Source organism: Ascidia mentula, chromosome 3 (genome assembly GCF_947561715.1).
Source record: "Ascidia mentula chromosome 3, kaAscMent1.1, whole genome shotgun sequence".
In the NCBI taxonomy this organism is placed as follows: domain Eukaryota; kingdom Metazoa; phylum Chordata; class Ascidiacea; order Phlebobranchia; family Ascidiidae; genus Ascidia; species Ascidia mentula.
Window position 1 is genome coordinate 10,215,475 of NC_138568.1, and position 22,422 is coordinate 10,237,896.

A 22,422-nucleotide genomic window follows, 5' to 3' on the forward strand; every position below is an offset into this window, starting at 1 on the left:
CATAAACTGAACATTAATCACAATTCTGTAAGTTATAATTAAATATATATAGTGGTGAATAGTCTTGGTAGTTTTTTCTTGTAATTACACTACATATTTGCTTTCTAGGCTGATACTGACAAGTATTTTGATTGGGATCAATACTTGGCAAATGATGGATTTCTCCTTCTTGCTGGAAGAGTTAGAAAAAAGGAAGAAGAAAAGGTTAAATTTGCAGCATTTTCAAACTTGATTTAGTCATTTTGATGTTTAATTGTCTTTTAGGTAATTGAAGAGGTGATTTCAAAACATTTGTGTCGCAATATCAACATTAGTCAGTTGTTTAAACTTGATGAAACAGTTGCTTCCATTTGTGCTGCTTGTCCCCAGTTTTCCCATGTGGTTTGGACTGAACCAATGAGAAGGTGATAAGTAGGAACAATTATGTGTTTTCAGAGACTTTGTTAAAGTAATGCATGAGATATTCATTTTGAAAATGGAACAATATGTTTTTGCACTACTACATTATGATTTCTGTTATTTTTCTCCACTTGGGTCTCTAACAATCAACTGTTTTTATCTAAGACTATACATCACATTGGAGCGTGCATTGAGATTTGATGAACCTGTTTTGCTTGTGGGTGAGACTGGAGGTGGAAAAACCACTGCATGCCAAATGGTATCAACAATTCTTAAAAAGAAGCTTGCTATGATTAACTGCCATGCTAACACTGAAGCCGCAGACTTCATTGGAGGCCTTCGACCGGTTAGTTTTTAACTATTTTATGAGTAAAAAATCCTAAAAAATTTTCATTTTGTAAAAAAATCCTTAATCTGTACCATAGCCTGTTTCTGTAAAATTTGGGAAGGTGTGACATGGTATAGATTTTTTTTCTTTCATAAATTTGTTTATCTTTAATGAATAACATCTATCTCTTTATATCTTATGTTTAAAGGTTCGTTGCAGTGTAACAGATGAAGATAAAGTCAAAACTGGCAAGTTGTTCGAATGGGTTGATGGCCCATTGGTGGAAAGCATGGCGCACGGTTCCCACTTACTTGTTGATGAAATATCTCTTGCTGATGATTCTGTGTTAGAAAGACTCAACAGTGTTTTGGAACCTGAACGTTGCCTTGTCATTCCTGATAAACTATCAATGGTATGTAAATAAAGCAAAGTTTTGGGGATTCTTACTTTAATTGCTTTTACATTGTTTACCATCTCGCTATTAACTAGTTTGGTTCAAATGTCCGTAATATTGTCATGTTTTGTCCCTTGTAGAATTCAAAGGGTAAAGATGAATCATTGATTGTGGCAAAATCTGGCTTTCAGTTTTTGGCTACAATGAATCCTGGTGGGGATTATGGGAAAAAAGAGGTGGATTTTTTCTGTAAAAATTGTTTGATGTTCATGGCCTGCATAACTTAAAGTTCCTTTCTTTTAAATTTTATCCCTTACCGGAAAATTTCTATTTAACTTAAACAAAGTAAAAAAAAACAATCTCTATTTTGTGGTTCGATATGCTTAAAAGATGTACACAGTTTTTCCTTGTATTTTTGTTTTTATGTTTTGTTTGTTTAGGATTGCTAAAAAAATTCTTATTCCACCTGTTCTACCGTCTAAATAAATATTGTACATTGCAAAATCTAGGCCACTATTACTAACACCAAAGGGTGACATTGGCCTTTATGTATATGCACTTTGATTACAATAATTGGTTTTCAAATTGACTGTAACTGAAATACTTCCTGTTTTAGCTTTCCCCAGCCCTTCGCAATCGAATGACAGAAATCTGGTGTGATGTTGCCCATGAAAAGTCTGATTTAACAAACATTGTTCAACACAACTTACATGTACTATCTTCAACTGTAAGTACTATTTATTGTGCAGTTTTACGTGTAAAAAATCCAGTTTCTTTCAAAATCCCATAGATGCTAACCTTTTGCTTGTTCTCTTATTTTAGACTGGTGACTTTAATCACCCAAAGCTGTATGCTGAACTGATTGTGGATTTTGTAAATTGGTTTAAATCCACTTTATTTGGCAAAAGGTTTGTAGCAAAACAATGGTCAAGTTTCACTTTGCCAAACAGATTACACTTTCTGATTTAATTTAGATTTGTAATATCTGTTCGTGATTTGCTCACATGGGCAAACTTCATGAGCATCTCATGTGATTACCTCGATGTTGCAACTTCCTATATCCATGCTGCATGTCTGGTATACATTGATGGTCTGGGCTCGGGTAAATTAAAATATGATTAACATTTACATCGAGTATTTTGATAAACTTTTGACTTACTTCAGGTTTATCAGGGGGATTTGCTTCTAGAAGTAAAGAAGCACATGTTGAATGCCTTAAGTTTGTTATGAAACAGCTGAAAATTTGTAATCAACTAAAATCAGTAGCTGCAGACACGCTAAACTGGCTACTTAATGAATTGAATGAAAGAAATGACCAAATAAGTGAAACCACATCAAGTGAATGTATTTTTGGCATTGGGGAATTTTGCATCCAAAAAGGTTTGTTTGCCATGGATTATAATTTATTGATGGTAAACTGAAAAATTTTCACACTTGCAAAAACAGTATATATGTTTGAAAAGGTGAACAGGAGGTTCCAACTAATCTTCAATTTACCTTCAATGCTCATTCAACATCAAACAACGCATTGCGAGTACTGAGAGCACTTCAACTGCCACGACCAATATTGCTGGAGGGTTCCCCTGGTGGTGGAAAAACTAGTTTGGTTACTGCCATTGCCCAAGCATCTGGACACCACATTGTCAGAATCAATCTTTCTGAACAAACCGTGGGTTTCCGGATTTTTCATTCCTCCATTTTTTTGTATAATTTTAAACTCAAGTTTTTACAAGTATGTGTGAAAAAAAGTTATTCCTCATGTAGAATTCATGAATTTTCATGATGCAAGCTTTTACCTGCATTAAAGGAAGTGGTAACTTCAGTAAATTATCCTTTTTATTTCCTCCAATGGTTTGAGATTTAGAACATGACTCTTCTGAAAGCCATTCAGACATTTTTTCATTATTAACACAACTATACTTTTCTGCTTAACATACTGCCATATTTATTTGTTAATTTCGGTATCAACAGAATAAACTTCACTTGCATTTTTAGGATGCTTCCGATCTGTTTGGGGAAGACCTTCCGGTTGAAAATGGTGTGGGAGGTGAATTTTCATGGAGGGATGGACCTTTGCTCCATGCTCTGAAGGCTGGCCACTGGGTGGTGTTAGATGAGGTAGCTAGTAAACTACTACTTATAGCAGTGGTTCCCAACCTTTTTTGTTACGTTCCCCCCTTTGCCCACTTTGGAACTATTCATTCCTCCCCATATTACTAAAAACTTAATCTTTACTAAATATTTTTCACCTATCTGAAGAAGATATTTAGTGCGGTAACATTTTCAATGTAAAAAAATATTTAAAGGTTTTATGAAATTCCTCCCCTGAACTCATGAAATTCCTCCCTAGGGAGGAATTCCTCCGCAGTTGGGAACCACTGACTTATAGGTTTTTTAGGAACACTACCAAAATGTTTTGACTTAAGGGTTAGGAACACTACCAAAATGTTTTTATTAGAATGCATTTTTAATGGTTAGGGTCACATCCTGCTGTTTTGCTTTAACCTAAATATTTTTCTGACTTTTTTAGTTAAATTTGGCTTCCCAGTCAGTTTTGGAAAGTTTGAACAGTGTATTTGATCATCGCGGTGAAATTTACATTCCTGACTTGGGTCAAACATTTACTGTACAACATGAGAAAACAAGAATATTTGCTTGCCAAAATCCGTTGCATGAAGGTGGTGGAAGAAAGGGCTTACCCAAAAGTTTTCTCAACCGTTTCACACAGGTTTGTCCAACTTTTTTTAGGTTTTAAATTTTTATTTTTTTGTGACATATATGTGATGTTGTTAACTCCATATAGGGAAGCTGTGCAGTGTATGCTTCAAGCCATGACAAATTTTTATTTTTTTGCTTTATGAACACTGTAATGAGCTGCTTGTTGTACATTGTTGTACAGAAATGATCAAAACTTGCAATATGCACACAATGGGCATTGCATGATAAAAAGTACAATGTGGAACAAAACTAGACACAATAAATACATAAACAAAGAAATTGAACAAATGTGTGCTGTTAGCCATAGTAATCATAGTAGGAGGGGTTGTCCGCCGGAAACAACAGCTTCTGTATCAAAGATAATCCATATTCAGTTTTAAATATGTCTACACACATACAAAATAGTGATGTGCTAACGTTTTACTAATTTTCAATGATTTCGGCTTATGTTTTGTAAACTTAACTAAATACACTTACATCGAAAGGATTAAATTCCAATGGATCACAAGAGAATTCCTCGAACAAATTAATCACATCATGTTTGCTATGGCGAGCGCAGTAATATGTAAAAATATTTATATTTGATTTGATATCCTGAAAAATAGGAAATGGTTGTTATCATTACAAGGTGTCATGATATAAACAATAGACTTACCATTTTTGGATCTGCTTGCTCTGTTTGGGCGAAGTTGTTGAGCCATTGTTTTACATACAAATAAGTTTGGAATTCTTTTGTACTTTCATTGCATGGACACTGAAACTCGTTGTATTGAAAATCAATTAATGTCAAATTTTCCATACCATCCAACGTGCCATTCTAAAACCAGTAGTTCTTTATCATGGTTTTTACATACCACTTAAAGACCAAATTTCTCACTTTTATGTATGAAATGTAATTGCCATTTAGATTTATTTGTCGAATGCTTGGAAATAGTTCACCTATGGGTGTAACACCCAAGGATGTTAAGTTGTTTTGAGCCATGTCAAGCGCCTCAAGGCTTGGAAGAGGAAACATAAGGAATCTGTCCATGCCATTATTTCTCAGTTTTAATGTCACCAGATTGGTCAAGTTTTTAAAAGCCTGTTAAAACAAAACCACCAAATCAACCTAATTGATGGGAACACTTTTTTACAGAAAAATGTAATAAATGATTTCGGTCTACCTTGTTAGATATACTTGGAGAGTTCTCACTCAGGTCCAGATATTTTAAATTGAGAAGAGTGGCAAAAACTGGTTCAGATAAAATTTCAATCAGATTTTTATCCAGTATTAGAGTATGAAGATTTTCACAACAGTTGCTGAAGTCAGCAAGCGTGATATAGTCTATAATGTTGTTGCTTAGTTTCAGGGTGTGCAATTGTGGAAGCATAGACATATTTGGAATTAATGTCAAATTGCAGTTGTTGAGGTTTAGTTCCATCAGTTTGTTCATTGCTGTATAAAAAGAACATAATTTTTACGGCCCAGAAAACGTGATTCAGTTTAGGCTTATCATAACTTACTGGTATTTAATTCCAGCTCAGTTAGCGCTTCGTTTTTGGAAAGGTCAAGAATTTGAAGGTTGATCATATTTGTAAAAATGCTGAATGAAAGCTGTACAAAATCATTGTTGGACATAGCAAGCTTTTCCACGGATGGTAATGGCAAAACACCTGTTATTTCCTCCAAATGATTGTCTAAATTCTGATAAGTTGATTTCATGATCTTGCAAAACAGTTGAAAGCATACATACCTTGCAGGTATAGTTCAGTTAAACTTGTCAATCCATGAAATGATAAGGCTCTGATACTTTTCAATTGATTTTTGTTTAGACATAAATAGCGCAATAGATTTGGCGTTGTTTGATTTTGTTTATAAAAAGCTAAATCCTCAATGTTGAAAATTCCTTGACCTGTAATAATATGCATTGTTAGATGTGTTTTTTGAAATGTTATAAACTGAAGAATACCTGTTAGGTTAAGGGTGACCACATTTTGTATGTTTGAAAATACACTTCTTGTTATTGTTTTGAGATTATTGCCAAAAACATTGAGTATTTTAACATTTTGTGGAAGTATTGAAATATTTTTAAGCCTGTTAAAACTGATATCCACATGTCTGAAAAACATATTTTGTATTAAATGGGCTTGTAGTTAACAGAGAACCTATGTTATTATATATTATATTTATACTAGTTTGATATAAGTGACATACCAAACACCTTGACACCTTATGACCTTGACACACTAAACACCTTGACACCAAACACCTTACTGCACACACATCCTATCAACTACATGACAAAAAACCTACTTCGAAATAATGTAAATTCCAAAAGAAACTTCACCATTCAATCATATACCAGACATGGGCAAATTTTTTAGCACACAGGTCAGAAAATATCACAAATTTTTCAGGCGTGTAAATGGTCCATGTGAGTATTAAATGGCAAAGACTGTTTATGCTACAGTTTTCAAACTAACGTATTTCAAATAAATAATTAACAATAGTTGCCATTGAAAAGCAAAAAAATGTGCACCAAAATTACATTAAACTGAACAGTTTTCTTAGCGACATTAATTTATAACAACCACTGGCAGCCAGGTTGACCCTTTGAGCCAGATTTGGCACACAGGCTTAGGTTTGCCAATGTCTGTGATTGACAGATACAAATAATTGAAAATATACCTCAAGCTAGGGATGGTTTGAAAATTAATAGAGTTTCCATCAGGAAGGCTGACACCACTAATATGAAGTTCAATCAATTTTGGCATGTTCTAAACATATTATAAGGTGTTTTTCTTGGTAGATCTATATTATTTTATTATGAACCAATAACCATTTGCACACATTTACTTGCCTGAAATGCATTTTGCGGTACAGAAGTAAGCCTTGTATTATTGAGGTATAATCTTTCCAATTTGTCAAACCTAATTTTTGTAAGATTGGTGATGTTAAATCTGTTTCCTGACATATCAAGTGTAACCAATTTATGGCTAAATGGAACCTCTGTACTTTTGTTGTACAAAATCAGTGGTTTCTTTAAGTAGCACCTGCAAAAATATCGAATTATGATTTTGTATAATTTTTTTTCCTGTTTTTAAAAGGTTGTCTGTGTCATTAGAAATTTTTGTTGTAAAAATAAAATAGTACAGTTGACCATAATTATGAGAAATCAGTAAAAAACATTTACCTTCTAGCTGTTAGGCTTTCAAGATTGGTCAAAGATTGCCAGAGTCTTTCACTTGTTATGTTATTGCTCCAAGAAGTATAGGAAATATCCAGACTTGTTAAATTTTGCACAGTGTCAAAAACTAATGTGTCAATTTTACGATTTCTTATCCCAGTTCCAATTCCATCAGACATATCCAAAAACACTAGGTTGGTAAGTCCAGTAAAGGAAGAGCTAAAATACACTATATTACAGATGCATGTAATTGAGAAAATCAAATTTATTGAAAAATGTTTACCAACCTTGTTATATGTTTTATCCCCACACCAGCAACTGCAAGTTTCTTTAGACTTATTGGAAGTAATGGAGCAGACAACTTATTTATAGCGATATTGTACGATAAGTCTAGTTCTTGTAAGTGAGGTAAATCATGGAGGTTTGGAATGAAGAGAAGTTGATTGTGGTCCAGATATAGTACTTGTAAGTTTTGTAGCTTTGCAAAGCTATCAGAATTGACATGCCTCAACCTGAAACACACAACATTGTTAATATTTAAAAAAAAAAACAGTGCAATCTGTTTGACAAAAAGCATGCAAAAAAGTCCAATTCATGCTTCAGTTAAATAAATGCTTTTTGTGTTTAAAAATCCTCTAACAAAACTATGTATAATGAAAAACCAAAAAAAAAAAATTAAATTTACCTATTATATGAAAGGTATATTTCTTTTGTTAGATAAGCAGTGTATGTTGAAATCTGGCCAAACTCATCAGAAAGCTTTGATAGAATGTTATGTCTAAAATCAAAGCTGATTGATTCACTTGGAAACATTGCATTTTGATGCCTTTTTATGTGTCTGTTAGTAAAATCAGTTTCACTGTTTCTTCTTTTTATTGTGAGATAATTCAATCTTCGAAATGTACAGTCCACATTTACAACAGTGGTATCGCCGGCCTCTGCTTTTGAGCAAATGCACGTTTCAAAAATATCATTTTTTGTACAAGACGTTGATGCTGCGATGGTTGTGTTCACAAAGAAACAAATAAGAATGAATGACCTTCTGTGGTGCATCCTTTTGCTTTTGTGCCTGACAAATACACCTTCGTATGAAAGTGTGTACTGGCTAGTATTTCTGTTAAATGCTTGAACAAAATCTGCTATGAATCGAAAAGTTTGAAGCTACATTTATGAATGACAGCTCTTTTTTTTCAAAAGACCCCCAATGAATTGTGGCGGAAGCAATAGGAAACAATTCACACTCAATTATACATTTAATTGAAGTTATTGGCACGTTTAAAAATTTCTAATGATTTGAAGATAAGAAGTTGTAAATCTGACGCCTTTATTGGGTCACTAGTGACGGGTGCAATTGCATTTTAAGGCCATGTGCGTCATTGTCCTTGATTAGGGTCAATTCATTAAAGCATACCTAGACTTACAGACGTCATTTTTTGACGTAACCTGAAAATTGAAATCTTTTTTAAACTGTAGTATTTTGTATGCCTGTTTGTCAAAGGCAAATTTAATTTAAAGGAGAAACTGTTTTTAATTTTCAGGTCCACATTCAAAATTTGTCGAACTTTGACATGGAATTTATTCTGGCAAACAAGTTTCCCAAAGTTTCACTTAAAGTTATTAAAAAAATGGTTGAATTCAACTCACAGGTATATTTTTTCTAACATGGATCAATGTGAAGCTCCTATAAATTATCTATTAATTGTTTGTTTGGAAAATTACAAAAAGGTTCAAGAGCAAATTGTTGTTGATCGATCATGGGCACATCTTGGTTCTCCTTGGGAGTTTAATTTGCGTGATATGACTTTCTGGTGCTCTCTTGTGGCAAATGATAATGAAAACAACATGAGTGAAAATGCAGCCAAGCATGTATACCTCATATATTGTGTCCGACTCAGGTCTTGTCATGATAGAAAAAGGGTAAAGCAACAATGATACAACGAGTGAAGAAACACATCAACAAAAAATTGTACAATTTTTAGATGTTGGATCTGTTTTTTAAAGTATTTGGATGTCAGGCATATAGGCCATCTGGAAACTTTTATGTTACAAGTGAATTTGTTCAGGTAAACATTCGATTTTTTTAAACCCAGTAAAACTCTGTTTATGAGCATGGTTTAATTTCATATTGGATAGTTTGGAAACATAGTACTGAACCGAAATCCTGATGTGTCACAAGTGATATCTCCTCAGTACAACATTGTTGCAAGCATGCTTCATGCAGCAGAATCACTCGCTTCTGCAATCAACCAGGTAAATTTCACAGATATTGCTGGTGCATAAAGAAACGCTTTTATTTAGGACAGCTAGGATGTTCTTTTGCCTACTTCATGTAACGTACATTATAAACTTAAGCCTAATAAAAAAAATGTCCTGGTTCATTATAAATGTGCCCTTTGAACTTGTTATTTTGTCCTAAACATTTAAATGTACACTATTATGCTTAAACAGAACTGGCCTTGCATTCTATCTGGCTCCAGTGCTTCAGGAAAAAGCCGACTTGTAAAAACTGTTGCTGCCCTGACGGGTAACAACCTGAGAGTTTTGTCCACGAACAGTGCCATGGATGCTGTTGAATTGCTTGGTGGATATGAACAGGCAGACAAGCTAAAAACTGTTCAATCTTATTTACATCAAGCAAAAAGGTTAACCTTAAAAATATATGTTTTATTTACTTTTGCTAATCTGGGACTATCCAAATGCTCTAGTTGTGTATAATTTACATTGGAAAAAGTAATGTAAAACTTTGATTCTGTTATACAGTAAAATGATATTAAAGCCTCAATCAATAAAATTATTCATTTTGTTTGCTTGAACTACAAACAATATTTTCAGGAATGTAATGTTGTCTACAAGCATGTACATGAAAGAGGAAGCATGCAAACATCTTTGTTTTCGAGAAGTTATGAAGGTAACAACTTGTATCATTTTTTGTTTCCCTCTGATTAAATGCAGATATATTAGCTAATGAATAATCTGTGTATGTACTACCTTTTTCCTGCCCACTAAATGAGTTTGTGTATAGATTGCAGATAATCTAGGAGACTATATTACAAGACTAAATCTAGCCTATCAAGAAGATAACATTGAAAAAATCCTAAACAACTTATCCTTTGACCTGTCCAAACATGTTGCAACATTGGAAAATACAAATTATGCACATTTAAATCAAACTAAAGGTATAGTATAAAATTTGGGATCTAAGTTTATAGTGACAATGTGTTTTAACTGTTCTGCAAATGGTTTCTTTTTTTTTCATTCAGAATTATTAGAAAACTGCATCTCTCTTTTGTTAAATGTCCAACACAAAGGAACATATGAATGGATTGACAGTGTTCTTATTGAGGCATTGAGAAACGGTGAGGTTTCTTTAGCCCAAGTGCTCATAATTTATGCATAGCATCTTCTGCCATCCTTTAGTTCAGTGGTTCTTAACCAGGGGGGCGTCCACCAATTCTCATGGGGGGCGCAAGCTCTATACCAAAACTACATTTTTTGTAGTGACTTTAGTGTCCTATACTGTCTGTTATATTTTTCTTACAGTTTCGAACCAAAAATCTTTTACTTTGAAAAAAAACTGCGCCTGTGCAGTTAATTTACTGTTATGTCACAAAGAAACCATTGCGTCACAAAATACCTTTTGTGATGATTCATCTGTTTCGTCACAAACCGTTTATTGGTCCCATAATTTTTAAGTTTAAATAAGCAAGCTTAAATTGATAGGTATTATATTTTTATCGTGTTGCAGTGTTTAGCTAGCTAGCTTATTTACGTAGATCGACAAAAAGACAATTGCTTATTGGTATGTAACCTACTTACAGTTTGGGGGGCGTAAGGCACAAGTCCGTTACCAAAAGGAGGCGTGATAGAAAAAAGGTTAACAACCACTGCTTTAGTTGCATGCCTGAAATTATTTTATGTTTTTTGATGAAACCAGCTACAATATTTACTATTGCTATTACAATTATGTTTGTGACTGGTGTTACATGCCTATGTTCAAATTAAGAAACACTAACAAAGGATTTAATTATGTTTCTGAGAACAAAGAGACTGGTCAATATTGCAGAATTTATTGACATGATTCAATTATTTCAGATTGTATGCCATCATCAGTGTAGGGTACATATTGCTATCTATCTTCATAGCTATATGTTTAAACTGTTGTCAGACTTTTAAGTTTTAATGTCATCTTATGTCATAGGTGATTGGCTCCTGGTCGATGATGCAAACTTTTGTTTGCCATCTGTTTTGGATCGACTAAATGCACTGTTGGAACCAAATGGGATACTGAGTGTTACAGAAAGGGGAATGATCAATGGAAGCATTGTAGAAATAAAACCTCACAAAAATTTCAGGTTGTAAAATGAATTTGTGTGCTTTGAACATATGAATTAAATATTGTAAATTTTAGGTTGATATTTGTGCTTAACCCTGCTCATGGTGAACTTTCAAGAGCTATGAGAAATCGTTGCATTGAAATTCATTTATTGGAAGATAATTTAAATACAAGTTCAGATTCTTATGTATCAAATGAAGTTGAATTCCTGATAATGTCACAATCCTGTGACTCAGTTGAGGTTGAGTTTTGTGCAAACCTGGCTAAAAATCTGATGAACAACAAGATAGGTAACTTTTAGGTCATGCAATAGTTTGCACATGTTAAGTTAAAATGTAAAGGACTGTAACGAAATAAATAAAACCTTCTAAAACAATTCACTTTCTTTTGATAATTTTAGCACCACTGTCCCAACTGGATAATGCTAAGCTGTTGACAAAAGCAACAGAAATGTTATCTATGTATCGGATGGGTTTGGACATACCACAGGTGCACGGCGTGTTTATTTTTATATATTTTTTATTTATTTTTTTTAACTTTAAATATACAGTTTATTGTAGCCAATGGTTTATTTTTTTAGCCAATGCTGTTAGATTGGCACCATCCTGCATCACAGGTTCGCATACCATCAGTTGCAGATTTTTCTTCAAATCCTATGCTTTCGATGATCAAAAGGCAACTCAGAATTTTGGACTTTTTACCACAGTTGGTGAAGTAAGTTTCAATGTTTTCCACATGTTTTTTAACAAGTTTTTTGTGGTTTTGTTTTCAAACACAACTTGAATTGCAGGTTAAACAACTCTAATCTGCAACCAGTCATTTGCTGCTGCTTGCAAATTCTGGCAGAAAACGCAACTACAAATGACTGGAGGCTGAGAAGTGCAGTTGTAAAGGAGATATTACCTACTTTATTGCAAAACATTGGTAAGGGCAGTATTTTTAATATAATGCATGACTCAAATATTTTCTGTTTAATTTTATATTGTTCTTTTAAAGCTGAAGAAAGTAGTTCTAGTAAACCGAAGCTTGATTATGTCAGTATGTTTCTAAATATTCTGGAAAAAGTGTTTTTGAATCAGTTAAACACAGAGGTAATGTAAAAACATTTTGTGGTGTTAAAAAGTCAGCTATGTGAAATGTAGGTATTTGTACTTACAGAGCAACATCAAAGATATTCCATGGGATCCCAGGACAAATTGTCAAATACGGGAACACTTTGGTGCGTTGATCAAATTATCCATGTATTTTGTGTGGTTGACCAATGTTAAATTTCTGTGATGGTTTTGTGAACAGTGAACATACATTTTATCAGATATTTTAGTTGATGATGTTGAATGTCGCTCAAAATTTTTGTCAATTATACATTTGATGTTGAATTCTGAGGAAGTAGTTCATGCTGCTTCATTTTCGTCGGATATATCACAACTTTCCAAGTCAAAAAGAAAAAAAAGGTCAGCAAAAATTAAATTTGTAATGTTTTCACAATTGCCCTATAACGCTTTGATAAAGTAACGATGAAACTATTTTTACTTCACGAAATCAACCTAACCAGCAACACTTCTTTGGCGTGACACAAGTGAAAACTTTAATGTCAATTTTTGAATATTATTGTAATAAACCTTGAACTGATTTAGCTTAATAATGCAGAACATGTTTTCAAAAAATAAAAATGTTTGACACAAGGTTTATTATAATAATTTTTGATAAAGTATCATAATCACCAAACAGTCTTATGAGCAATGAGGACTTGGGATCTGATTTTTTCAACTAGTTATATAAGAAAAAAAAACAAGTCATATGTAGCGACTGGATAAGTGATACTGACATCTAAAACTAGGTGAAATATATATCAAAAATAAGAAGATCATTACAATAAATCAGTTGGTTTTTTATATATATATATAACTTGCTTTACATATGTTTTATTTTTACAGAAAAAAAGTAAACTTGACTTGTTTTTCGGCTTCAAAGGCAATTCACTATCAAGCAATTCAAATAAATGACCTACCACATCCTTCTCTCGTCTATTTATATGAACTTTATGTGCAATGGTACTGTAATTCTTGTCTTTATTTAAAATTTTAAGTGACTAATTAACTTTTTTTGTTTTGGTTTTAGCACATCTCTGTTTGGAAATCTGCCCCAACTTTCTGTGGTTGTCAAAGATGACTCTGCAGTGATGCTTTGTTGGCAAAAACTTATAGAAATGTCCAACATATGGAGGTAATTATTTTTTTACTAATGTGACTAATTAGAAATGTGTTGAAAATAAGTTTTCTAAGACACATTGCCATTGTTGGCCAGCTAAAACTAATAAATAATATGAAGGGTTGTGTTGTAAATGATATATTCTGAAAATAAAATATGAATTTTTTACAGGTATTTCATGGAATCAACTTTCTCTTTGTCTGGTTTTACTCTGTACTTTTCACATCTCCAATCATGCCTAAATGCTATTCAAACAAGTTTTGGCTGTACAACTGAAAACCCTTTCGTTGATGTTCTGAGTTTGTGCTCGAAAGTCTGTGCAGCTCTGCAAACTCCAAACAAAACCATGGAAAAGTTTGGAAACAAAATAAGATCTTTGTTATCTTTGACACAGCCTTTCTCAGAACTAGAAAATTACATGCTCTTCAAAGCAGTACAAAAATTAAGAGAAAAAACTTTACAGTTCTGCAGGGTGGTTTTTAAAGCACACATAACAACTCAAGTTAATTGGAGGCAAGTTATGGGACTAATTGAAAAAATATCTTTGGCTGAATTTTCAGGTGCTGATGCCTATGAATTTTTTGAATTTGTTGCTGCAATGGATAAAATAGATGACTGCAATGAATTCTTTGAAGAATTGTTTCAGCATTTTCAATTACAATGTCCACCTATAAAACTGTGCACTTTTGGAGTATCGATGTTGGACAAGCAAGTGTGGCCAATGCAGCACTATCTGCAAATTAACATGATGTGTTCACAGTTAAAAGCATCATCTTCACATTTTCTTTCAGTTTGCAACAGTAACCTTCAGCCATATAAAGTGGTCTACCAACCAGATGACAAGTTTCACTTGCATTCCCCAATAGAAACATACATAGTAAATACTGTAACCAACTTTTTTATGCCACCCAGCTTCAAGAAAAGTGAAACAGATGAAGATAAATTTTCAACTGGTTCAGTTAACTTTGTGATGCCCTCTTTGACAGCTACATTGTTTCCCATGTTAGCAACAGATACAATATCCTGGAAATCAGGTGATATTTTCTGCAATATGAACCTATTACTTGGTACAAACTTACATCCAACTTCAGTTCCACTAAGAGACTTTAATGTGAAGGCGAATCAATTGTCTTGCCTTCAAAAAGAGCTGTGGTCAGGGGCACCAAGTTTTGTTAGTTTGTTCTACCCTGGTCTATGCATTGGACCATTTTTGAATTTTGCAATTTCTGCAATTCTGGACAATATACATAAGTTCACGCAAGCTGTTTTACATGACAAAAATGCTGAAACTCTGTACTGTGATGAACAATATAGTTTAGCATGTGAAAAGTTGGCTAAAGTGAGCAAACAGTTCCTTCAAAATGTCCCATTGGTAGACCACAGGCTGAAAAGTTTGTTGAGCATTTTTTCAAGTCATACCTCACCAGCAAAGCTTTCATCCAACAATGCAAAGTGGATACAAAACATCTGCGACCATTTCTGTGATGTTATCAACAGTGTAGCACATGTCTTCCATCTGATATCCCAAACTTCTTCCATGAACTGCTTTTCATGCCAACAGGTTTTATTATATTTTCGTTCAATATTTGTTATGTATTGTGCTCTTTTTATGTATTATGCTCTCCTATATATTTCGCTTAAGCTCATAATTACTTTCCAGATAACTAAAGAAATGACAAATCCTGAAATTGAGACAGAACTGACCAAATGTGTTGGCACTACATGGGTGCATTTTGGTTTTCTTGGTTTGTTCACAATGTCACCAATGGGTAACATTGATCCTGTGAAAAAGTATCAAACAAAGTTTGAATGTCTGGCAGAAGTGGTAATTTTTTTTCTATTTATTTATTATAACTTGAACTATTTTTCATCAAATTGCTAAATAATCAACGTAGTTTTACATTGTAAGCTAAGGCAGATGACATACAAGATTTAATTGGACTGCTTGTGCTTTGATTTATTTTAGTTTGGTCGACTGAACACTGACATTACTGTGCGGGACCAGTTTCACTACATGCTGACAAACCATCCACTAGTTGAACAAGAGGAAGGTGCAACTAATCTGTGTTCTCATGCAAAAAATCTAGTGCATCCAAGAACAGAAGCCACTGTTCAACAAATAAACAACCTACGTTCCAAACTGGATAAAATTAAAAACAAGTGTGCTTACAGGCCTTCTGATGACAAGGTAAATAGGTGTCTAAAAATATTTCATTTTGCAACAACTCATTTAATTGCACTGAGGCCACTATTGAACTTAAATTATGTTTTTTTAGTTTCAGCAACTTCATTCAGTATGCAAGAGTTTTATTTCCTCACTTGGCAGTTACTCTTCAAAACAGACAGTTTTAAATTTATTAAATGACAAGGTATTTTAAAGACCATGTTTTCCTGTACTATTTGTTGTTTATTGTCGTGTTATTGGTGAGCACAATAATGATTTTTGCTGTTTGACTGGTGCATTTATTTATGCCAATTTAGAAAAACTTTACGATTCACAACATGGCTGCAACCAAGCTTAAAGTATCAATGAGTGCATTTTGTGCCAAACTTACTGACAACTTTTCTGAATATCCGGATATGGTTTGTCCTGTGATAGATGCAGTAAATCAGGTAAGTTCTTTTTTGCTTGAATAAACAAATTGTAGTGTTGTTGCATTTTATTGGAGTAAAATTTGCACGAAAAGTGTACATTTGTTTTTAGGTTCTTTTTGGGCTTGGTGTGGTTGATGGGTCTTCTAAAATTCAACATGTACAAGATACATTTGTAAAAAATGTTGGGTGCTGTGTTGAAACATACCTTCACAACTTATTGAAAAACAACAGCGGCATATGTCGTTCAAACATTATTTCTGAATCATTTGAGTTTAGACAAAACAGTTCAAAGTTAGACCTTGGTAAGCTAATCATAAAATACCAGTGTTTTTTTATAAATATACCTCATAATAGTAACTTCTGTTTATTTCAGAATTTGGTCAATCTTTTCAGCTTCTTCCAATTAAGTAAGTAGTTTGTAATAATGTGTGTGGTTTTTGTATTCAATTGTGGTCATTATTTTAGAGTCCTCACAGTCCTTTTGCTGGTCTTGTATCATCAGTCATTCCACAACAACAAAATTACAAAGAAAAATTTGTTGGTTGTTCTTCAAAATGTTTACCTTATATGGTCTCAATATCAGGACATAAAGGAGCAAAAGTTTGTATCATGAACAACAGTTATTGTGCTTTCTAGCTAAAATCTTCACAAATCTCTTTTCTAGGGAAGAAGAAACATCAAGTCTTTACAAATATAAGCCACAAGTTCATGAAGATGACACACTCGATGAAGACACAGAAATTCAAATCATGTTTCCCACTTTTGAAGAGGTCACTTTTCAAATTACAGCGAATCTTTGCTACAGTACAACCATGGTAAAATCATATTAATATTGTTGTATTTTTTCTTAGGATGGTTCCTGTTCTGCAAATTCTGCTTTCACACCATCTGAGAAAACTGATCATAGCAATAAAAGTCCTTTGTTAGAACAACTTTTTGAACTTGTGCCATTGGTACATGATCATGTTGTAAAACCTCAAAACAAACAAGTTTCAAGATTGAATGACGTTCCTGTGAAAAGTATGTACATTTGAAATCATTCTGTAATAAATTTAATCACAATCCAATATTTTTCCACAAATAACAGAGTGTATTGTAAGCTTACTATATTTTGTTCTTCAATTAAAATCAACAGCTTAAAATCAGACTCAATTGTTTGTTTAGGAATGTAAATTTAACCCTGTTGGCATGTCATAATTTAAATTGTAAATTGATATTAAAAGGACAGTTTTTTGGTCCAAATATTGACAACTATATATGTTGCCTGTAGTCATTTTTGATATTCTATTCAAGTTAAATATAGTGTAAATATTTGGGTTGTCTGGCAATCTGTTTTCATCTGTGTTTGTGTAGATTTATATTTGCCCATGGTTTGTGCACATTACACTGCAGCTGGGATTATCTCTGATGTGTTTCCTTATGTGCTGGGTAACCAAGTTGATTTTCTAATGTGGAGAAACAATGTTGTATTGGCAGCACATCTACAAACCAGTTTTAATACAACTAATGGTAATACTTTGCTTTTTCTAAGAAGAAAATATTAAACTTTAAACATTGGTGAACTTTTTACATTTGAATTTCCAAAATATTTTTTAGCAATTGAATTTTTTGTTCCCATGTGTGGAAAAATTGATATCAGTTTGATTGTTGTTTGTTTTGGTTAAAGGCTGTATGTTATATAATACCTTGTTATTCCAAAAAGCTTTATCTAAGAGACAATACATGTGGTAAAATTTCTTTAATTTTTGTTATGACGTACATTGGGCATTATATTAAAAGTAGAATCATGACGGACTGACAGTATTTGATAATTTTCCGCTCAGATTGCAAAGCATCTGACATAAATGTGTACAAGGACCCTCTTCCATCAGAAGCATGCAGATGTCTTCCAGTATTAAAGGAATTTCAAACATATGTTGAGGATTATTTGTTGTCTGCATACCCTGAACATCCAGTCCTCATCCAGATTATAGTGGTTATTGAAAGGGTGTCATCTTTTTCCATGAACTCCCCAATTATGAAATTTGTGCATGGGCTTGAACTTCTTCTTGAAAAAGCACAGGTTTCAAAATAATGCTTGACTTTGTGTTGTTTTTGGGGGGGAAAGGAAAATGGACCTTTGTGTTGTATTGTTATATACATTTTAAATACTTGTTTATTTTTTTTTCATATTTTGCAGACTGTAAAAAATCACCTTGTATAACGTAGCACCAATTAAAAAAAAACTTCTAAATCCTTTTTGTTCTTATTTAGACATACAAAAACTAAATTTATTCATAAATTTACCATTTCATAGGAGTGGGAGTGCAATGCAAGCAGTGAGCTTTCAATTTGTTCTCACTTGGAGGCGCTTACCAATCTTATTCTGGATTGGAGAAAACTTGAGTTAAGATCTTGGAATCAACTGTTGGATGGTGTTGTAAGTTCTGCTTCAAAAGACACCACCAAGTGGTGGTTTTTCTTGTATGGACTTGTCCATGAATACCTTCAAAAAAGAGGTACAAGTTGACAACTTGATTTATTAGAACAGTAAAACCTGTAACCTGCTAATTTTTAGACACCAGCTGCATACTTGAGGTAGTAACATCTGTTCAACAGTTTATTGAGTCATCATCTATTGCTCAATTTAAAGATCGGATGCTTTTAGTGCAAACCTTTTGTCATCACTTGATTTTCAATGGAAATAGAAACTGTAAGAACTATATTAATAAACTTCTTTTATTTTCTTATGCATGTCTTAGTTTGTTATGATTTGTTAGAAAGTATCAGTTAGTAAATAAAAATCTTTACCTTTAAGTCCATTGTTGTTATGGTTGCAATAGTCTTTTAGTGATTTAGTGTAGGATATAAAAGGGGTTATTAATGCTGGAATTTAATTTCCAAGTCATGTTTGTTGGATCTGAAAATAAGATGAAGATTGTTTTCTGTTTTTTTGCAGCTAAGCTGGCAGTGAGCTTCAACAACGTTTACAAATATTATGCACAATTTCTTGCATCAGTTGGAGACAGAATTTTATGTCTAAGAAAACCAATTGAAAAACAGCTAAAAAACTTTGTCAAAATTGCAAAATGGAATGATATAAATTTCTACTCAGTCAAAGAATCAATTGCAAAGTAAACGTTTTATTTTTTTGTTCCGAAGTATTTTGAATTCTCTACTGTGCACAATTAAGCATATACTTTTATTCACCGATGTTTCAACTGCTGTATGTTTAATGGTGCCAGTAGAACAGATTGATCAAAATTAAATATGCCAGGCAGCAAAAGCAACAGAATATTTGTTTTGATATCATTACTAAAATTTTCATGCTTGTTTTTTTAGGACTCATCGGACTTTGTTTAAACTGGTGAAAAAATTTAAATTGCTGCTTGATGAACCATTGTCTTTAAATGTTTTAAAGGCCTTCTCAACATCATTTGGTGAACTGCAAGACAATGTATGTAGTTTGTTAACTATTACCATCCTAATGCACAGATGCTTTAAAGCAGATTATATTATTTAGCTTTAGAAAAACCCTGGTGTTCGGGTAAAGCTTTAAATTAATTAAGGGTAAAGTAGCACATTGGTTGAAGTTGATACTAATTTGTGAGCATGGCATTTGTACAACCACACACAGCAAAGTTAAAAAAAATTAGCTTGAACATATATATAATCAAAATTTGGCATATTCGTCATTTAATTTTGTAGGAATCAAAAGGCCTGAAGATATGCAGAGAATGGAAAATGCTTGACATGTCGCAATCACAATTATCTTCCAATTTCAATGATGCTTGTAATGTTCTGGGCAAATTAGATGAAAACTTAGATCTTTGTGATGGTTCTGAAAAAGATATATTAGCACGACTCCCCACAGTTGCTCTTAAACTCTGCAAACATTCCTTGCATTTGAGGCAGAGAGCAAACAACTGGTATTTAAAATGTTTGGCCAATGTGGAAGATATTACAGGTACAAACACCAAACATATATTGTTGTTTTCATCTTTTTCAGCTCAATATTTGAAAATCAACCTCTCACATTAGTTCAATTAGGTGTCGATTAGGAGTATGAAAGCAAGATGTATGTTATTTAATGACAGTTTTAAAATCTTTTGTGTTTGTTTCAGGTGATATTATTGAAAATTTTAATACCCTGCGAAAACTTGAGCCTACAATTGCCCAGTCAAAGGATGACGACCTGCAGAAAAAGAGATTGTCTGAAGCAAAGCACATTCAGTCTAGGAAAAGGAAGGCTTTAGCTGATTTATTCAAACTTCTTCGATCATTGGGTAAACACCATTTTACTGAAAAGCACAGCGCAAGATTTTTAACTAATTTGCTTTGAATAGGCCTCTCCTACCGAAAGGGAGTGATTTGGAAAAACAATTTAGCTACCACAGAAATTTTGTTGACACCAAATCCTCTGAATGAAATGGAACAAGACTTTCCAGGCGGCATCAATTTTCATGTTTTGGCTGATGATTATTTTTACCGACTGATGTTGAGGTGGACAGCTATGCTTGCTGCATCACATTCACCCAATAAGGTTGTAACCAAAAGCCCTTCACTAATTTTCCCAGACTATACAAAAATGTAATTTGCAGGAAGTTGGGCTGGCAAATATTCAGAGAATGACTGGATTCACAAATCACCTGCTTAAGATTGCTGCTAAGCAACGGGAAACCTTGAGTGAACTAACCAACATGCACTCAAGCATGAATAACTTTCAGTACAGTTTGTCAAAATATCAATCTGCTACTGGTTAGTGATATTACTCCATTCATCTGCAGTATAAGATTAAATTGTTACTTTGTGTAATCGAAACTAGGAGTGGTCTATATTGTAACTGTTGCAAATAACCTAAATAACCATATACACAACTACTAATCTGTCACTTTTTAAATTTTATTAGATTCTATTTGTCTGCATCAACAATTTGTGGTTGAATGTTTGCACAATTGTCTTGAGGCAGCTGTGGTGTGGCTTGATTCCATCAAGAAGTTCAAGGTTATTTTGGGATCCTGTCCAAAAGATGATAACAAAGGTTTCATCAAAATCACTTTCATGTTGCCACAAAACTAATAATGCTTGTCCCCAGATTTGTCATCATTACCCTCCTGTGAAAACCCATGCTTGCAAAATGATAGTGTTTGGAATAAAACCATGGAACTGGTGGACATAGAAATAAAAAACACAACTGAGATGTGTGAAAATTTGAACTCTGAACTAACCAAGATTTGTGTTACCAGTGAGAGTGGGTTAGCTCTTAAAAAAGGTAATGTTCACATATGACAATTGGTATATGCAAATAAGACAAAAGGCAACAAATATATTTCTAGGTGCTTTTGTGTCTGATTCCCTGCAACTTTTGGTTATTGGCAGAATTTCAGAATTAGAAAAATCTTCTATTTCTATCTGCGAAAAACTTTCAGATGTCTTCAGCCCTAATAGTTCAAATGCATCATTTGCAAACCCACTGTGTCATTCCCCAGTTCTGGTTGATGTTGTTGAAGGCAGGCAAACAATTTTACAGGTTTACAAGGAAATTACACAAGTTACAGGTATAAATTTTTATGTTTGATAAGTCCATGCAGGCATGGTTCTTTAATGTCAAAAAGAAACATGAAATTGCTGTTGATATTTTTACTTACAAAAATGTCTTTAACTGTGGTTTATTACTTTTTTAGGACAACAGCAACATACCATGGTTGACATGAAAGAAATTGTAAAAGAAACCCAAAAACTCATTTATGTAATTTTACTTTCAACACAAAACATGAAAAAATCCTTTTTGGACATTGTAAGTATTTTTGCAAAAGGAATATTTTTGTCTACTTTTGGTAAAGTCCTGGATTAGCAAAACTATTTTAATTTGCAGGATGTTTCCAATGAGTGTGAACCTTTATTAGAAGGTTTGCTTGGTAAATTTATTGTGGATCAACTAGAAATCGATTCATCAAACTTGCAACTCACGCAAGTTCAAGCCAGATTAGTGATACTTGTTGACATGCTGAAAAACTGTACAAATTCAGAAGATGACAAACCTGTAAGAACCATAGTTAAAACAGCTTTTTATGTTTTGTTTAATCTAAAGACAAAATTGTCTTAACCCAAACAAAAAAGTAAATTAGCTTGCTCACCATAAACCTAGTTCTTCAATGTACCATAACGTTCTACGCCTTGATTGGTTCAAAAGCAAACCAAAGTCTTCGACTTTCACAAAGATTTTTCTGACCTGTGAGCTAGTTTGCCCTGTAACAAACATTTTCAGCCTTTAGTGAGTATACTGAGGTTGAACAAAGCA

General features: G+C 33.3%; 2 protein-coding genes across 2 annotated transcripts in view; one reads left to right on the forward strand and one right to left on the reverse strand.

The window, feature by feature from the left end:
- LOC145896148 (midasin-like) overlaps window positions 1-22,422 on the forward strand; it is a 39,399-nt gene that overhangs the window by 9,385 nt on the left and 7,592 nt on the right. The window contains exons 28-82 of the mRNA XM_082985008.1: window positions 109-204; window positions 265-404; window positions 565-745; window positions 936-1,139; window positions 1,262-1,357; window positions 1,738-1,848; window positions 1,944-2,029; window positions 2,096-2,223; window positions 2,286-2,501; window positions 2,585-2,790; window positions 3,117-3,239; window positions 3,652-3,849; window positions 8,545-8,652; window positions 8,732-8,923; window positions 8,986-9,069; window positions 9,140-9,256; window positions 9,455-9,648; window positions 9,839-9,914; window positions 10,029-10,182; window positions 10,267-10,362; window positions 11,205-11,358; window positions 11,415-11,629; window positions 11,740-11,828; window positions 11,920-12,053; window positions 12,130-12,263; window positions 12,336-12,430; window positions 12,498-12,558; window positions 12,652-12,790; window positions 13,274-13,390; window positions 13,458-13,562; window positions 13,719-15,108; window positions 15,208-15,372; window positions 15,514-15,735; window positions 15,824-15,916; window positions 16,029-16,160; window positions 16,252-16,444; window positions 16,516-16,549; window positions 16,608-16,742; window positions 16,807-16,912; window positions 16,994-17,162; window positions 17,496-17,651; window positions 17,966-18,204; window positions 18,439-18,640; window positions 18,700-18,834; window positions 19,081-19,255; window positions 19,464-19,578; window positions 19,830-20,088; window positions 20,246-20,407; window positions 20,468-20,664; window positions 20,723-20,879; window positions 21,031-21,162; window positions 21,217-21,393; window positions 21,458-21,679; window positions 21,806-21,918; window positions 21,997-22,164. Of these exons, the coding sequence (XP_082841134.1) occupies window positions 109-204; window positions 265-404; window positions 565-745; window positions 936-1,139; window positions 1,262-1,357; window positions 1,738-1,848; window positions 1,944-2,029; window positions 2,096-2,223; window positions 2,286-2,501; window positions 2,585-2,790; window positions 3,117-3,239; window positions 3,652-3,849; window positions 8,545-8,652; window positions 8,732-8,923; window positions 8,986-9,069; window positions 9,140-9,256; window positions 9,455-9,648; window positions 9,839-9,914; window positions 10,029-10,182; window positions 10,267-10,362; window positions 11,205-11,358; window positions 11,415-11,629; window positions 11,740-11,828; window positions 11,920-12,053; window positions 12,130-12,263; window positions 12,336-12,430; window positions 12,498-12,558; window positions 12,652-12,790; window positions 13,274-13,390; window positions 13,458-13,562; window positions 13,719-15,108; window positions 15,208-15,372; window positions 15,514-15,735; window positions 15,824-15,916; window positions 16,029-16,160; window positions 16,252-16,444; window positions 16,516-16,549; window positions 16,608-16,742; window positions 16,807-16,912; window positions 16,994-17,162; window positions 17,496-17,651; window positions 17,966-18,204; window positions 18,439-18,640; window positions 18,700-18,834; window positions 19,081-19,255; window positions 19,464-19,578; window positions 19,830-20,088; window positions 20,246-20,407; window positions 20,468-20,664; window positions 20,723-20,879; window positions 21,031-21,162; window positions 21,217-21,393; window positions 21,458-21,679; window positions 21,806-21,918; window positions 21,997-22,164 (9,297 nt within the window). The remainder of the gene's footprint in view (window positions 1-108; window positions 205-264; window positions 405-564; window positions 746-935; window positions 1,140-1,261; window positions 1,358-1,737; window positions 1,849-1,943; window positions 2,030-2,095; window positions 2,224-2,285; window positions 2,502-2,584; window positions 2,791-3,116; window positions 3,240-3,651; window positions 3,850-8,544; window positions 8,653-8,731; window positions 8,924-8,985; window positions 9,070-9,139; window positions 9,257-9,454; window positions 9,649-9,838; window positions 9,915-10,028; window positions 10,183-10,266; window positions 10,363-11,204; window positions 11,359-11,414; window positions 11,630-11,739; window positions 11,829-11,919; window positions 12,054-12,129; window positions 12,264-12,335; window positions 12,431-12,497; window positions 12,559-12,651; window positions 12,791-13,273; window positions 13,391-13,457; window positions 13,563-13,718; window positions 15,109-15,207; window positions 15,373-15,513; window positions 15,736-15,823; window positions 15,917-16,028; window positions 16,161-16,251; window positions 16,445-16,515; window positions 16,550-16,607; window positions 16,743-16,806; window positions 16,913-16,993; window positions 17,163-17,495; window positions 17,652-17,965; window positions 18,205-18,438; window positions 18,641-18,699; window positions 18,835-19,080; window positions 19,256-19,463; window positions 19,579-19,829; window positions 20,089-20,245; window positions 20,408-20,467; window positions 20,665-20,722; window positions 20,880-21,030; window positions 21,163-21,216; window positions 21,394-21,457; window positions 21,680-21,805; window positions 21,919-21,996; window positions 22,165-22,422) is intronic.
- Window positions 3,781-8,117, reverse strand: LOC145894563 (CD180 antigen-like). The gene is made up of 13 exons (XM_082983186.1): window positions 7,692-8,117; window positions 7,294-7,518; window positions 7,013-7,225; window positions 6,680-6,872; window positions 6,508-6,596; window positions 5,789-5,937; window positions 5,573-5,731; window positions 5,343-5,516; window positions 5,003-5,274; window positions 4,717-4,920; window positions 4,495-4,656; window positions 4,317-4,433; window positions 3,781-4,187 (listed from the first exon to the last, which is right to left on the reverse strand). Exons 1-13 carry the CDS (start codon window positions 8,057-8,059, stop codon window positions 4,137-4,139), a joined length of 2,376 nt encoding a protein of 791 aa, XP_082839312.1. The 5' UTR covers window positions 8,060-8,117; the 3' UTR covers window positions 3,781-4,136.